At 32.7% G+C, this 16570-nt stretch overlaps 1 protein-coding gene across 1 annotated transcript in view; it reads left to right on the top strand.

The window, feature by feature from the left end:
* Window positions 1-16570, top strand: part of LOC108740940 (breast cancer anti-estrogen resistance protein 1) — a 48269-nt gene that overhangs the window by 2244 nt on the left and 29455 nt on the right. The window contains exon 2 of the mRNA XM_018475480.2: window positions 4816-4959. Coding sequence (XP_018330982.1) covers window positions 4816-4959 — 144 coding nt within the window. The remainder of the gene's footprint in view (window positions 1-4815; window positions 4960-16570) is intronic.

Raw genomic sequence — 16570 nt, 5'->3', positions numbered from 1 at the left:
GTGTACTAACCGCATGACGTCTGTACCTTTCATTCCTTCCTAATTACATTTTTACAATCGGTTTCTTCGGTGGTTGACCGGCCATCAATTTCTTGGTATTTCTAATCTTAAAGTTTCCATATTTTAATGCTTCCCTACTCGTATCTACTACCCTCTCTATTCCTTCCTTGTAGAACAGTTTTTCATTTTTCATAAAATACCAAATCAGTTCGTCTTACGCCTTCAGCAGAACAAGTCTCTTCTCTTCTCCTTTCGTTACGCCAGTTGTTGTTAAGTTGTAAATATATGTTGTTGTTGTCTAGTTTTAATTATTCGTTTTCTAAGTCCTCCTCAAAACCTTCTATAACAAAGTGACCCAAACAAACTGACGAAAAGTCAAATTTAAGTTTATCGTTAGTTAAGCTTACCTCAAATTTGAGTTTCATTTTCTTCAAAACGACCTCTACAACGTTATAGTAATTTTTCCTACAGCATTTTTCTGAGTGTACCGGGCCGAGTACTCAGCACAGCTAATGCTGGGTACTCGGAAAAATCACTAGCCGGTGTATCTCTAGTCCAGGCCTCTGGACTACATCGCTCGGTTTTGTACAGTCACAGAAAATATAAGAATGTAGAAGCAAAAGCGTACCTAAGGGTGGATTTTCCTGTTAATGCAGCGAGCGACATTGTCTAGAGCTTAAGGCCATTGCTTATCATTCGGGAGGACGCCGGTTCGATTCCGGGTCCGTTTGCCTTGGTTTCTATGGCTTCTTAGGCAAATACTAGGGCAGTAACATACCAGAAATAATCTATAATTTCTTCTGTCTTCATTTCGTCCGTGGTCCGTCTCATCTTTCTCACCCGAACCACCACCCACCCATTCCCATGATTTCTGAAAGGAGGCTGAAGAGGGCCTTTACCCTTACCTTCCGGCCAAGTCCGGAGGGACTGCCCGCCCACCAGCATCAGTGGCTGGTAGGAAGGAACACCCAAAAAAAATTTTTTTTAATGCAAGAACATCTCTAATACAATGTCAACTTTGTTTTCCATAATTATAAAACAACTGTTTTTTTTTATTAAAAACAGTTTTCTATATTTATACTTAATACTACTTGACCCTAAATAGTATCTATACAATAAAGAAAAAAACGTCAATAGCCGGCAAGTTTGTTGTTCATGTGCAGACATGTATTGGTTTTCGTAAAATTTAATATTTCAGGGACATCGTAATCGAACAATTCCGGTATATCTGTCGTCGAAAACTAAAATTCAGCAAGAGTTGTGCGACTGCTTAGGCGTTCTTTTTAGCTAGTATGCAACATTCAATAAAAATCAATGAAAATACATTTTTAGCTGCGTTTTCTCCGCAAATCAAAAATGCCGGGCTACAGAACATTCAACCATTTGTAATAAGTCTTAAAGAAGTATGCTATTAATATTTATTGAATAAAAAACGCATCTTAAGGAATTCAGACAATATTATTTGTAGTTTTAAAAAAGCATTGGAACGGTTGCAAAAATTTGTCTGAATTTTTCAGATAAATCAATAGCTATCGTTCGTAAGTCAGGAGGTCGAATATTTAAACTTGACCTTAGATCAAAATCTTATGAATTAATGGGTTATATTTTAATTAAACAAAAACGTTTTAGAATGACAATGTTGTTTTATTATAAAAGAATTGCGATTTTTTAATTTTTAGTAAGTATGTATTTCAGTGATTATAAAGAGTTTTGATTGGTCTGGTTTACTAAAAAATCGATTTATTTTGAATTGTTGCATAGGTACAATATACGAATGTCTTTCTGTCTCTAACATTAAAATAAAGCATTACAATTGTGAAATATAAGCTGCGGAATTTGCTAAATAAATGCTAAACTTAGCAAACAGTAACATGGTCAAAAAGTGAAAGTATATTTTACCTATTGGTTACGATTGCTTGTTTTTTACTAGAGGAGAACTACACTTGTAACGAGAGAATTTCTAGAAATAATATTAGAAAATATATCTTTTTCGTAAATTTAAAACAGTGGTTTTAATTTTTGTTTGCCTCTTTTGGGTAGATCCTTGCCCTTCCGTTGCGCCTTCGAAATGCGAAGATGCGAATTGTTGGAGAGAAACATTTAAAAAACTTTTTAAGTTTTATGCATTTATTAATTAAAACAGCACAAATTGCAAATACAGTAAAATTAAAAAAATCGAAACGTGGTGTTACCGGCGAATGATGAGGATGGTGTGGATAGAGAAGGTTAGAAATGAAGGGGTATTAGAAATAATAGGAGAACAGAGGACTGTATGGAAGTCAATAAAAAATAGAGGAGATAGGGTGGTAGGACATCTTATCAGGCATGAATATTAGAGGCAGAAACAGGAGTTAAAAGGAGTAGAGGTAGACCTAGATTAGATTATTGTTCGGAAATAGTTAAGGATGTGGGATATTCTAGTTTTAGGGAAATGCGAAGATTAGCTCAGGATAGGCAGGAGTGGAGGTTCATGTTCAACCAGTTTTAGGACTGACGACCTTATTATGATCATTGGTCATTCGTAATTCGTCTGATTTTTTTTGTAAGAAGAATGGCCTCCGATTGAAAGTTGATTACAAGTAGTATGAAAATATGAAAAAGCTAATATCGGAAGCTTCCTCGCTATAGTTCATAGTGAAGGATAAGTAATAGGTAGTAACACGACATGTTTCATGAATGCTTCTGTATGGAATCTATAATAAAATCAATCCCCTTTGGTAATTTCATAGCCAAAACATTCTCATACCCAGGTACTATCTGTTTTATCTGAATTATTATTCCATTTATGAAAAGCCAGAATCCGGTCACAACATGTTTAAATGGGATCCATTCTCATGGACCGTCTTTTAACTTTCGTACGCCCCCCTTTTTTGTTTGTTCGATGGCATAGACCTTTTACAGTTTAACGTCAGCCCATAGGGGTCGATATATGTCACTTTGATAAATAATTATTGTTTTACTTTATGTCATTAAAAAATTGGTAAAAAATATATAACAGACTTTACAGACATTATTTTTTGTTTTAACTTGCAGAAACTATATCTGTTAGCTTTGGTAATTTGGTTTTGAGCTTTTAATGAGCGAGATCAACTTTCAATATTTAACTTAAATAAAGCTTTTAATGATGCTTTTGTAATTCATTAACCATATATAAAGGTTGATTAAAACACAGATGGGAGTGCTCATCTCATATTTAATAAATAATTAATGGATTTTATTTATTCAAGGGCTAAGAATGATAAATGATCGCGCTGCTTTATCTAGGGTGGTCCGTTGTAATATATAATAAAAAATATCTCGGTGTGAATTCAATTAAAAAATGACCTTTACAAAAATTGTTGGGTTCTAAGGGCGTTATCTCGATTTGTGATTGGGCATTAGGTCGGGGTTTAAAAAAATTTTTTAATCCGTTAAATTCAGATTACGCAATAGAAAGTAGGGTTTATTGCTATCTAAAAGATCAGATTGGACATCTCAGGGCCTCATCAGGGTTTACCGGACCTGGTTATGTAGAGTCAGATGATCCCTCTTAAAATCTGACAAGGTCTGTAGAGGTCATTTATCGATTTGATATTTTTCTGGCGGGATATTAGACAAAAACACGTTTATTGGGCCCGTGTAAGCCTTTAATAAATGGAATTTTCAATATACGTTTCGGATAGTTAACTCTTTATAAAAAATACCTAAGTCGTTTAAATGATAAGAAACGTTTTTTGTACATATTAGTCCAGGCAATATAGGCAAGTGAGTGGGAAAAATAGAATAACTATTTTTATGTACATTACTACTTTCACAAATTCATAATTCGAAAAATATTAATTTTACAAAAAAAAAACAGACTTTTTTATCGAGAATAACGCAAAAAATATAAGAAACAATAGAACGTGTAATTATACAACACGCTACTGAAATGAAACTTCTTCAAACACATAAACATACCGGAATAGGGGTTAAGGAATTGGTTTATTGGTATTATTAGTACAATATGCTTTGCACGGGTGCAATACTGATGTTAAATATACTATAGAATGTCTTTATATACAACAATCACAGATTTTTTTGAAAGCGGCCGGTACCGCCGCAACCACTGTCCCTGCATTTTAAGTCTGTAATATCTTCGAAAATATTCATTTAAATTACATGCTGTAAAGGGCCATATTGATCTATATTAAATGCACAATGTATTTAAAAGTACTTAATTGCATAAGGATTCATGCATCGCTTCGTAAATAAGCCATTACTTCTCGTAAAAAGTAAAGGATAAAAAATGGTTATTGTCGGTTATCCTTAAGAGATAGACATATACCATCCTGGACTTTTTTGTAGACCTTTTTAAGGTGTACAATACTGTAGTATATTATTTTGATCTATTCGGCCAGCGTTTGCAATGTAAGGGCAAAAAAATGCGTTTATTTGCGACATCACATTACAAACCTAAAATTATCAGAGTTTCTGTACTATATTATACATATAAACCTTCCTTTTGATTTCCTGTATCTATTAAAAAAAACCGCATTAAAATCCGTTGCGTAGTTTTAAAGATCTAAGCATACATATAGCAACTCGCATAAAACGAATTAACCCTACTGTGCGTAAAGAAGTTTCACTTCAAAAAATTGTTTCGCCCAAAAAAGTTGTTTTTTAGCATTTGTTTTAACAATCGTATTTAAAATAAAATCCGACCGGTTTACCGGCTGGCAACCTGTATAATTGTATTCAGGAGAATGTTTATCTGAATAATTTTTCTTACTCACCCGCCTATTTTGCCTGAATTAAGTATATTGCTATACATTAAAAGTGTTCTATTTGTTTCAGAACTGTTTGGCCCGTGCACTTTATGACAATGTCGCCGACAGTCCTGACGAATTGGCATTCCGGAAGGGTGACGTTTTGGTCGTTTTAGAACAGAATGCTGGAGGTAACGAGGGATGGTGGTTATGTACCCTAAGAGGAAGACAGGTTAGTAAATAAACAATAATTTTATTATTCGTTCGTCTGCATGTGCAGGAGGTGCCATATGAGGATAACGTATTGAATCCATTGCATCAATTTGATGCAATGTCTCTCGAAAATGGTGACGAATTAATGCAGAATATTTTACGTAAAATATTCCACCCTCGTATAGTTATGTACAATGGCTGTATTAAGTCAATATTTACATTAGTTAATTGCACTGTTAAAGGTTATAAATTTTAAAACATGATCCTATGTTATTTATGGTAATGCTTTTTCTTCTGAATTTTAAAAAGATGGCTTTATTTTTATAAAATGGCACATTAATAATACCTCACTTCTTGCCATTTGTTTGGAAATTCTATTTATCCTCAAATATGTACCAAATTCTTTTGAAATATTTGAAGTGGTTTATATTTTTTCAAGTATGCCTATTGAAAATATCTCCTCTGAAAACAGTCCTAAATAAATTGAACTCTTCTTTTGATAAAAGCGTAATACCCCACAAAAGCTTTAAAATACATTTATTGATCTTATTGCATAATTATTTATATGAAAAGATTATTGAAGGTATTTGCATAAATTTCCCTGAACCACGTCGTAATTTTCAAAAAAAGAAAAATGTTGCCGCCCTTAAATGATTGCATCGACTATTTATAGAACACCCTATGTTGGGTTATAAGTTCCTTTTTAATTTTTATATTAAACAATAAATATTCACATAAAAATGTTTCCAAGTTTTACGTCTTTTATAAATAAATATATTTTTAGATGTCCAAATAACTTCATTTTCTAAAATTAATCATGATTGTATTTCAAAAAAAATTTATTGATTAAAATCATCTCAACTCTGCCTGGTGGTAAAATTAAACTACTAATACTTTACAGCAGATGAATTATTAGATGGTGTTTACAATGATATTTTTATTATTAAATTTAAAATATTTAGAGGCTGTCAAAGTAATGTTAATAAAAATATTACTGCATTTTTCATAATTTACCAATGTCGTTCTTTGCGTACGAACAAAAATAGTTAAAATAACAACACTATTTTCCTATTCTTTGCTATTTTGTTAATGTTTTTTTAATGTATTTATTCAATTCGTCTTATAAAGTTATGCTTGACTGGTATTCTAAGGGATGAATGAGGTTTAAGCGGTAAAAATTAAAGTTTGTTTAAGAACCATTAAAAAAAATTATTTGACTATCATTAGATTCAATATTTTCCCAACAAGGCGTCAAATATCTTCCCGCATACACTATGTTTATTGGAAGTCATAAAACCAACGGGTTGTTTTTTTAAAGTGAATAACGCTACACCATAAAATTTACACTATACTTATTATAGTTGTTAGCCGTGTTGCTCGTATAGGTACTGTTATACATGAAATACTCCACTTGCTAATTAACTACATTCCTAATATTATACAAAATTAATAAGCACTTTAAAATTTTAAGAAAAAAAAAGTACGTACAGGAGGTGCTCATTACGTCATAAATATTTGACCACATCGCATTTTTTAAGGAAAACTTAATGATGGCGGATTATTTGTGTAAAAAATTAAGTTAGACATATTTATGATTAATTTTATAATTTTAAAAGAATAGCTTTAAAGGATAAGTTAGGTTGGGTTATACAAAAATATTGATATATTAAGGCTTAAAAAGTAGGATTGGAAGTAATATAAACAAGGGAGACGATAAACTAGAAATAATTTATTTTCGATGTTTAGGGAGTAAGTGCTAGGGCTACTGATAAAAAATAAGAAATAGTACAAGGTTGTGTGTTCGTTTTTATCAAAGACGTTTAGGATAGTAATATTAGTTATAAAATTTCATTTTAGTTTCGGAAATTTGACCTTTTTTTATTCTAATTTATTCATAGTGATGTTCGACCATTTGGGTCATTTTACAACCCAATTCGTAATCCTCATCGGGTTTTCCCAAATTGAGATAGTTAGGTAGTTTTAGTTGGATCTTTCTCTATATCTATTACGTTACAAATACATTATATGTATATTCATCAGTAGATAATATATTCATTTTCCACCTATTTACTTCTACATTTACATAAACTCTTAATTAATACAAATCAGTCAGCACAAGTCTTTCGTTACGTTTTCAATCCAATCAAGCCTTTGTACATTTTTTTATTTAGTATTTCCATTGTATATATTTCTTCGTTCAATTACTTTAGTTTATTTGGTTAGTTAGTTTCACGATAGCTTTAGTTTGTACTTATTTTTTAAATATTCGGTTTTTAATTAATGAATGAATTAAGTTTCTTAAAACCATTAAGAGTTTGGGAAAAGTAGTATAATCACCGCTTGCTTTTTCTAAAGTTGAGTGTCTTATAATAAAAAGAAATCAGTTTAGTACGCAAGCTTGGTTTCAATTTGCAAATTCGAAAACGATTAGTAAGGATGTATGTTTGGAGCACGGTTTTGTATGAGCGCTGCGGAAAAAAAATTTTAGCGTTTTAAATGCGGTGTTATAGTAAAATATTAAAAATACCGTGGATGAGAGAAGTTAGAAGAGGTACCTTAGAAAGTGTAGGAGAACAGGGGGTGGTGTTATGAATATCAATAAGAAATAGGCGAGATAGGTTACTTTCTGGACTATATTTTACGAAAAAGGTAGAAACATTAATTATTAATACATACATCTTTCTGATAAAATAATTCGAAGTGGTATGTATTCTGTCGAAATCGCGATTTCGATCTTTTTGGATCCCATCAGCGCGTTGTAGGCAGCTTCGACAGAACACAGACCAACTTTTACCTGCTGTCTTAGCAGTGCGTTTTGGAAAATTCCACAAATGGCACAGTAAACGCCATCTGTAGTACGATGCTACATTTTAGGATTACGTATGCTCCAACAAGATCCACTTGTGTGGATATCTACTTGCTGAAACGAATCCCGGCGTAGCTAACCTCAACGTAGTAGGCACATTACCATTTTTTATATATCTTTCTGTTTAATTAATAAATTAAAAAAAAACAAATAATAATGTCTAGGGGGCGCTGATTAATATTTTTTCTGGAGAGGGAGCGGTAGGCCAAATAAATTGGTAGACCGCGGTCCACATCCGGGCCGCGGAAGGTTAAATCTTTTGAAAAATACGACGTGGCTTTAAATTGCATTTAGTAAACTTGTATAATATTTTGTTGTTATTATGAAAAGATGACTTAAGATATTTATACAAATTTCCCCATACTACGTCGTGTTTTTCAAAAGATTATACCACATTTTGATGATTGCGTCGAATAGAATATCCATATGTTCGGTTATTATTTAGCTATTTGTGGATATATATCTTTAATTTGTTTGTTAATACAATGAAATATCCTACGTAAATAATTGAGGTTTTCAACATATCAAAACCTCTCTTCTCGTGTTTTACAAATGCTGGTCGCGTTACTGCAAAATTAATATTATTTACAAGGAATATAAAAAAACACCTGATTAAAAAAAAATAATATACAGATTATCAGAAAATTTTTAACTATAATCGAGTAGCTAATTATGTATAATTAAGTTGTGTAAGTATACGACGTTAAATAGCTTTAGAGATGTGCAAAATTGTTATTTCAAATGTAAAATACAAAATAGATTTCTTTTTCGTATTTTAAATGTTAAATGCAAAATACGTATTTTCAAAACATTTTTTTCAAATAAATGCTTTTTTGTAGTACCNTTTTCTAATTTTTTAAATGTTGGACTTTTTATAGACTAACGGTGGTTTTTACACTATATCACCATCTACGAAGATTGAGTATGATTCATATTTTTCTGTTTGAAGTGATTAAGATATAGTTTTTCTATCTTTATGTTATTGTTTTTTTTTTCAGTTCAACAACAAATAATTCTTCTATATGCTTCCTTATTTGCCTTTGTCACTCGTGTTAATAGGAAAAAAGGCACTGATGCCAAAATCGTTTCTTTAGCGTGAAAGATCAGAGTCAAAATATGGTTGCAAATAATTGTATTGATGTAAAATCAACATCAATAATTTTATATCAAAATATTTACAAGCGCAGTTTGTTTCCGATTTTTTACACATTGTAATAAGAGGAAGAAATGGAATCCATAGTTTCTTTAGCTTTGGGTTCATTTAATAAGTGAAGTTTTTCGAATTGTTTTTTAAGAATTGCGGATTATAGGCATTTATTAGCACACCATAATATCTTGTAGTTTTCAGTTTTACACAGCTGGCGTTCACTTCGATATTGTTTTGCGGGCTGTTTTATCGTAATTCAAAGAACTTCGTAGTTCCTTGCTAAAGGTACGATAAGTGGTGATTTGGCAGGTGCTGATATCAATTTGGAACTTCAAAATTCCACTGACCTGAACCTTGAAATCAANAAAACTTATAGAAATAGAAAATACGTTTGGAAAAGTATTTTAAATAAAATACAAAATGCTTTTCTCAAAAAAGTATTTAAATTCAACTCAAAAGTAGGTATTTTTTATTTTGTAAGTATTCATTTTAAGTGCAAGCACATATTTCAAATAAATCACATCTCTGCATAGCTAGCAAAGTATATTAAATAAAAGCATGTACAGGTAAAGAAATTAAACGTGCAAGATGAGAAATACGTCCAACTTATATTTCTATTCGTAGTAAGGATGTGTGTAACGTATTTTGTTTGCGCCAGATTTTCATTTATCTGAAGGTTGTTAAGTCCGCATTCGGAACCATCCACATACTACCCACACAACCCCTGCACGTGTCAATTGTTTCCTCAGTCATTACAAAGGGTAGTGCCCCTACAGCATTTGGATATAATTCTATTTATGCCAAACTGTGCACATATGAGCGTAAGGGTGACTAATTTTAATATTGATGACGTTCTAACTTCTAACTTATTGATCGGAGTTAATATAAAACAGAATAAGTTATGGCAAATTGTGAAATAATCTGATTAATAACAATCAAAAGAAAAACAATTTTTACAAAATTTTTTCCTATTTATTTCATGTCGACTGAAGTTTTGGTTTATATTACCTACTCATTATTGTTCTAAAAATAGTTCGTGAAGGCTAGATTAACTACACATTAGTCTCCTTTTTTTAGGGTTCTGTTCAAATCGAAGAAAGTAACCCTTATAGGATCACTTCGTTCTCTATCTGTCCGTCTGTCTATCAAGACCCTTTTTCTCAGGAACGCATGGAGGTACCTATTGGGATTTGACATAAAATGATACGGCACCTGATGGCAGAAATTTTAACCGCCCAAGCATTGCATTGTAATAAACAGCTATTGTGTACTGTGTTATTTTGCAAATTGTGATTTTTAATATTTTATATAATATGGAACTAGCCAAATTTCCATTTCGTGCAAAATCAAAGTGCAGAACCGTTTGTACTGTAAAAGGTTGTACAAGTCGATTAGATAAGGTGCAACGGGTCGTAACTATCACAAATGTATTTGGTAATCTTGAGAAAATTAAATCAATCAATCAAATTAAAGCTTGGAAAAGAGCTTTAAAAATTAAAAATGTCAGTTCATGTACAAGAGTTTGCTCACTTCATTTTAAAAAAGATGACTACATTTTTCCGGGTAAGTAATAATCGAAAATGTTGTATTTCTATACTTAACCTCACTTTATAAAATAGATAATAGTCGCGAAACTCGAAAAATTAATCGACGTAAAAAAATTGAAGAATTAATGGAGAAGCAGGAAAAAGATTTAGTATCAGAAGAATTAGATCATAACTCATCAAACGATGAAAATTTATGGAATGTTCAAGCAGAAGTAGTACCTCTAACGCCATCAATGCGAGATGTTGAAGTGCAAGTATCAAGCGGTATCACTTGTTTTATCAACATTTTTTCCACATTTTATTATGTGGCCAGCTTTCAAAAATTTTTCGGCTTCCACAACACTTTTTGAGCTTGCATTTGCATTAGCCCAATCAAAAATTGTTTTTAAATTTATCATTAGAAAAATTAAAAATCACAATACGCATTGCTTTCTATACACAATACGCAATGCTTTCTATAATACTGATGCAATGTATGGACAGCCGTCTTCATTAGGCCGCGCCCACATGTCACATCCCAATTAAGTTGAAATTAATATATAAAATACGCAGGTGAGCAGTCCCTTGGACTCCAAGGCTCAGAGCTGTGAAAAAATAAAACTTCTAGGTCAACGTAGTCAAAAGATACGACCGTTTTATGCCGCATATTTTGACATTCGTGCGGGAATCAAAACGTATAGGGTACTTCTCGTTGACCTAGAATCTGAAGCAATGTTTTATAACACAAGGAAAGGAAAAAACCCGAAAACAGTAAATTTGTAGTTGCAAAGTTACATCACAATAATTTTTTAATTGTAATGTTGCAATTGTATGTTTTGGAGACTGATTTTTGAGGGAAAACAAAGCATACTCGGAAAAGCGAGTAAAATCTTCGAACTCGATTCCTGGGACGGACGAACTATTTATAGGGTTGTTCGGAAAGTCATTTCGTTTTTTTTTGTGGAAATGAAAGACAGTTTTCGTATAATAAACAAATACTTTATTAAATTATATATTGACCGTTCTGGTCCAACACCTTTTGCCATCTTTCTGGTAGTAGCATAATTCCACGCTCATAAAATTTTTGGTCTTTGCTGGCAAAAAACTGATCGAGGAGGTTTTTGACCTCCTCATTTGAGGTGAAGGTTTTACCGTCTAAAAAATTTTGGAGTGACCGGAACAAATAATAATCCGATGGTGCCAGGTCTGGAGAATATGGTGGGTGTAGCATTGTATCCCATTCAAGCTGTAAAAGCTTTTGGCGAGTGACCAAACTTGTGTGAGGTCTCGCGTTGTCTTGGTGAAACACTACACCTTTCCTGTTGATTAGTTCTGACCTTTTCTGTTGAAGTGCATCATTCAGTTTGTCCAGCTGATGACAGTAGACTTCCGAATTAATCGTTGTGTTATCCGGTAAAAGCTCAAAAAAAACGATTCCTTTAAAATCCCACCAAACAGACAGCATCACCTTTTTTTGGTGAATATCGGCTTTGGAAATGGTTTGAGCCGGTTCATCTTTTTTGCTCCATGACCTCTTGCGTTTGACGTTGTTGTATACAACCCATTTTTCGTCCCCAGTGATGATGCGCTTCAAAAACGGATCATTTTCGTGACGTTTGAGAAGCGAATCGCAGACGTCAATGCGGCGACACAGATTTCTCTCTGTGAGAACATGGGGAACCCATACATCGAGCTTCGAGGATAATCCCAGGCCTTTCAAGTGGTCATAAACTGTTGAATTTGATAAATTTAACCTCAATCCGATCTCACGTGTTGTTATTCGCCGGTTCACATCAACTAATGCCTTTATCGCGTCTTTATCAGCTTCAACCGGCCTTCCCGAACGTGGTGCATCTTCGACATCAAAATTGCCGGATCGAAATTTAGCGAACCAGTTCTGGCACTGGCGTACTGTCAACACACCTTCTCCATACACATCAGTCAATTTCTTTCTGGCTTGAACAGCATTTTTACCCTTTCTGTAGTAAAACAGTAAGATATGTCGAAAATGCTGCTTATCGCTCTCCATATTTAAAAGGGCACCAACCAAAAACTACTGCGTAGAATTAATTGGAATTTTTCACACACAAGCCTTGCTATATGAGCTCTCAAAGCATATAAAAATTATACGGCTAAAATGTGAAGTTGGGTGCAAAAGAATACAATTAAATCCTCTGTCGGGAAAAAACGAAATGACTTTCCGAACAACCCGATACATGACTCTCGAAGCCAGCAGAAATTTTAAAATGGCGTGGATGCGCAAGGGTAAAAGTAGGCAGTTTTAACTATAACAATTACAGCCCTCTTTCTTCAGTATCCCTTTCAGAAGGGATCAGTTTACAAAATTAAATTAAAAAAATTAACTTATTCGGATGATTTTCTTGTTGTAAATATTTAATGTTTATATAAAAAGAAATGGGCGCAATAATTTAGTTTAATGTGATTTATTTAAATGTTATGTTAGATAATGAATAAGTAATAGACATACAAACAGAAGAACTAATTGTTGATGTGGGTGTTAGTGATGGTGATTCCTATGAGGACAGTTAATGTGAAAACTAACTACAAAACAAACAAAAGCATTAGGTTTATTTTTTTTTATAAGTTATATTTGTATATTATTTCCTAGTACGCTACTGTCCTATCTGTATTAATACAATATTTTACGCCTACTGAAAACTTGTTTGTGTATCGGTTCGTCCGACCTGTAATTATCTATTAATTTGTACAGAACCCTCAGTGCGAGAATCCGACAGTCGGTTTTTTTGGTACTTTAAGATATTCTGGCAATAAAATTGTTAACACTAAAGTCATTAATGCAGAAACTTTGTTAACTCAATAGTTTTTGTATATGTGTATTAAATAAATCCTAATAGACAGAAATATTGACACTGTATTTCCTTCTTCTGCCCATTTAATGAAATCATTTTCAATAACAGAAACTGAAACAATATTACTGCGCCTAGGAGTTTTTAATTAATTTGTTTAAATAACGTTAATTTATTGAAAAAAATGAACGTATGGAAAAACTATTTTCATAGTTAAACTTAAAACTGTTTCTTCTATGATATATACCTACAATTTATTATAATTTAATTACATTACAAGTACAATCTAATCTCTTTTAAAATATTACTTGAACTTGACTTCCTCTGCTCATTACACTTCCGTTCTAGTTTTTGAGGAAAAGCAATGAATGGGTGTTATGTANCAGTGATATTTATTCCGATGAGGACAGTTAATGTGAAAACTAACTACAAAACAAACAAAAGCATTAGGTTTATTTTTTTTTATAAGTTATATTTGTATATTATTTCCTAGTACGCTACTGTCCTATCTGTATTAATACAATATTTTACGCCTACTGAAAACTTGTTTGTGTATCGGTTCGTCCGACCTGTAATTATCTATTAATTTGTACAGAACCCTCAGTGCGAGAATCCGACAGTCGGTTTTTTTGGTACTTTAAGATATTCTGGCAATAAAATTGTTAACACTAAAGTCATTAATGCAGAAACTTTGTTAACTCAATAGTTTTTGTATATGTGTATTAAATAAATCCTAATAGACAGAAATATTGACACTGTATTTCCTTCTTCTGCCCATTTAATGAAATCATTTTCAATAACAGAAACTGAAACAATATTACTGCGCCTAGGAGTTTTTAATTAATTTGTTTAAATAACGTTAATTTATTGAAAAAAATGAACGTATGGAAAAACTATTTTCATAGTTAAACTTAAAACTGTTTCTTCTATGATATATACCTACAATTTATTATAATTTAATTACATTACAAGTACAATCTAATCTCTTTTAAAATATTACTTGAACTTGACTTCCTCTGCTCATTACACTTCCGTTCTAGTTTTTGAGGAAAAGCAATGAATGGGTGTTATGTACTTGGATATTTCTCGGTAACAATACTTCTTTACATTTTATGTTATAATCTTATCAACATTTTGTACCTCATTATTTTGTATAGATTAAAAATGTCAGTACGTATAAATGATGCAACTCGTGAAAGATTCAATTCACCTCGAAATTCAACGTTGGTTGTGGTTTACCGATTTTCATCGAAATTGTGAAAACACACACTCCACGTGGCCACAACAAATACAATTACAGTTTTTGATATAACTTATTTCACAAAGAAATTTTTAATTAATTCTTTTCTCATTAAACTTCATTACCATTACCATTTGACGCAAACCCTTTGAATTGAATAAGCATAATAGTTTTAAAAATGAAAAGAGAAGGTTGAAAACAACTTTATTTAGATATCTTTTAAGGAGTGTTGGGTCAGAAGTAACAAAAAAAAATTAATGTTGCATGTATTGAGTATATGATAGAGAGATAACTTTTTATCAGAAGAAATCTAAAAGATGTTTAGTAAAACAATAAGCAACGTCCGTTTATGCTTAACTAAACTCGGTATTGTAAAAGAAACTTTTGTAAAGCTACAACACCAAGTGTTTTCTTAAAATACTGAGCTATACTTTACATTTCCCTTAAACTAGAACAACTCACATCCTTAACTGTTTGCGAACAGTAATCTGACCTAGGTCTATCTCTACCCCTTCTAACTCCTGTTTCTGCCTCTAGTATGTCTCTGACTAGACCTTCATGCCTGAGGAGGTGTCCTACCAACCTATCTGGCCTATTTTAATTGACTTCTATAGAGTCCTCTGTTCTCCTATTCTTTCTAATATCTTTTCATTTTTAACCTCTATCCACGTTATCCTCATCATCCGCCTATAACACCACATTTCGAACGCTTCTAACCTTTTCTTTTCCGCCGCTCCCACTGTCCATGTTTCACACCCGTACAACGCCGTGCTCCAAACATACACCTTTAACAACCTCTTGAATTTCTAAATTAACCGTTCGCGAGCAAAGAAGTGACTTCTTTTTATTAAAGGACACTCGACCCTGCGCTATCCTCTGCTTAATATCCCTACTACTCCTTCTTTCTGTCCTGACTTATCTGACTTCGTAGATATCTAAAATCAGTCACTCCTTCTAATTTTTCGTCTACTATATTTATATTCCCTCTTTCCCCACTTTTCTTCCCTTGTTTACCAGTACTTTAGTTTTACTTTTATTTATTTTCATACAGTACTCATCTGTCAGTACCGCTTCCATTTTATTTAAAGCTATCTCTAACTCCTTGCTAGATGCTAATACTGCTATATCATCTGCAAATCGAGGCATACTAATCTTTTGCCACTGTATAACTATCCCTACAGTACAACATTAAATGTAGATGTTTAGATTAAAAAGTAGCGGTGACAGTGTGCATCCCTGTCTGACTCCCTTCCTAATATTTTTACTTCTCTACGTTGCAGCCCTAGCTCTATAGCTGCCTGTTGCTCTTTGTACAAACAAAGTATCACTCTTCTATCTTTGTAACTCATCACTAGATTGTTTTTCAGCAGGCAACCGAGAGCGAATGCGAATTCGTTCGAAGTTGGTGGCTTACAATATCTACATCGTAATTTGTGATTAAAATTTTGAGGGTAGGTTGAAGACTACTAATACGACAACGGGTGTAAATTTCAGCAATTAAATATGTATCAAAAGGATTTTATGAAGAAATGTGCAAATTTATAGTTTTTTTGCAATTTGCAACGAAACCATTGGTTGGGTGGGTGTATGGAGATGTGTATGCGTGGGTGCGTGCCTGGCCATTTTTTTTCCTGATCGATATCGCGCGAACACAAAATGATATTGACTTTGTCGGGGTGCCGATCGAAGCGTATTAACAGCAATATGATCGGAAAAGAATTATATTACATTCGGTCGATTAGTAAATTCTGGAAATTTTTGAAAAATATTTGATTAACTTCTTCTGATATACAGGGGCGGCCTTAACCACTGCGAGGCTCCGGGCGGGTAGATCTTTTCGAGGCCCTTGTCCTTGTAGATTTAGTTTTAATGATAGTACTTAACGAGAAATACAAAGTTATAAATAAATAAATTTAGAATTTCAATTTGTTGGAGCATACGTAATCCTAAAATGTAGCATCGTGCTACAGATGGCGTTCACTGCGCCATTTGTAGTATTTTCTAAAACGCACTGTTAAGACAG

Source organism: Agrilus planipennis, unplaced genomic scaffold (genome assembly GCF_000699045.2).
Source record: "Agrilus planipennis isolate EAB-ADULT unplaced genomic scaffold, Apla_2.0 scaffold274, whole genome shotgun sequence".
NCBI classification, from domain to species: Eukaryota; Metazoa; Arthropoda; class Insecta; order Coleoptera; family Buprestidae; genus Agrilus; species Agrilus planipennis.
Note: the sequence above shows the minus strand (reverse complement) of the source record. Positions and strands in the feature narration are given on the sequence as shown.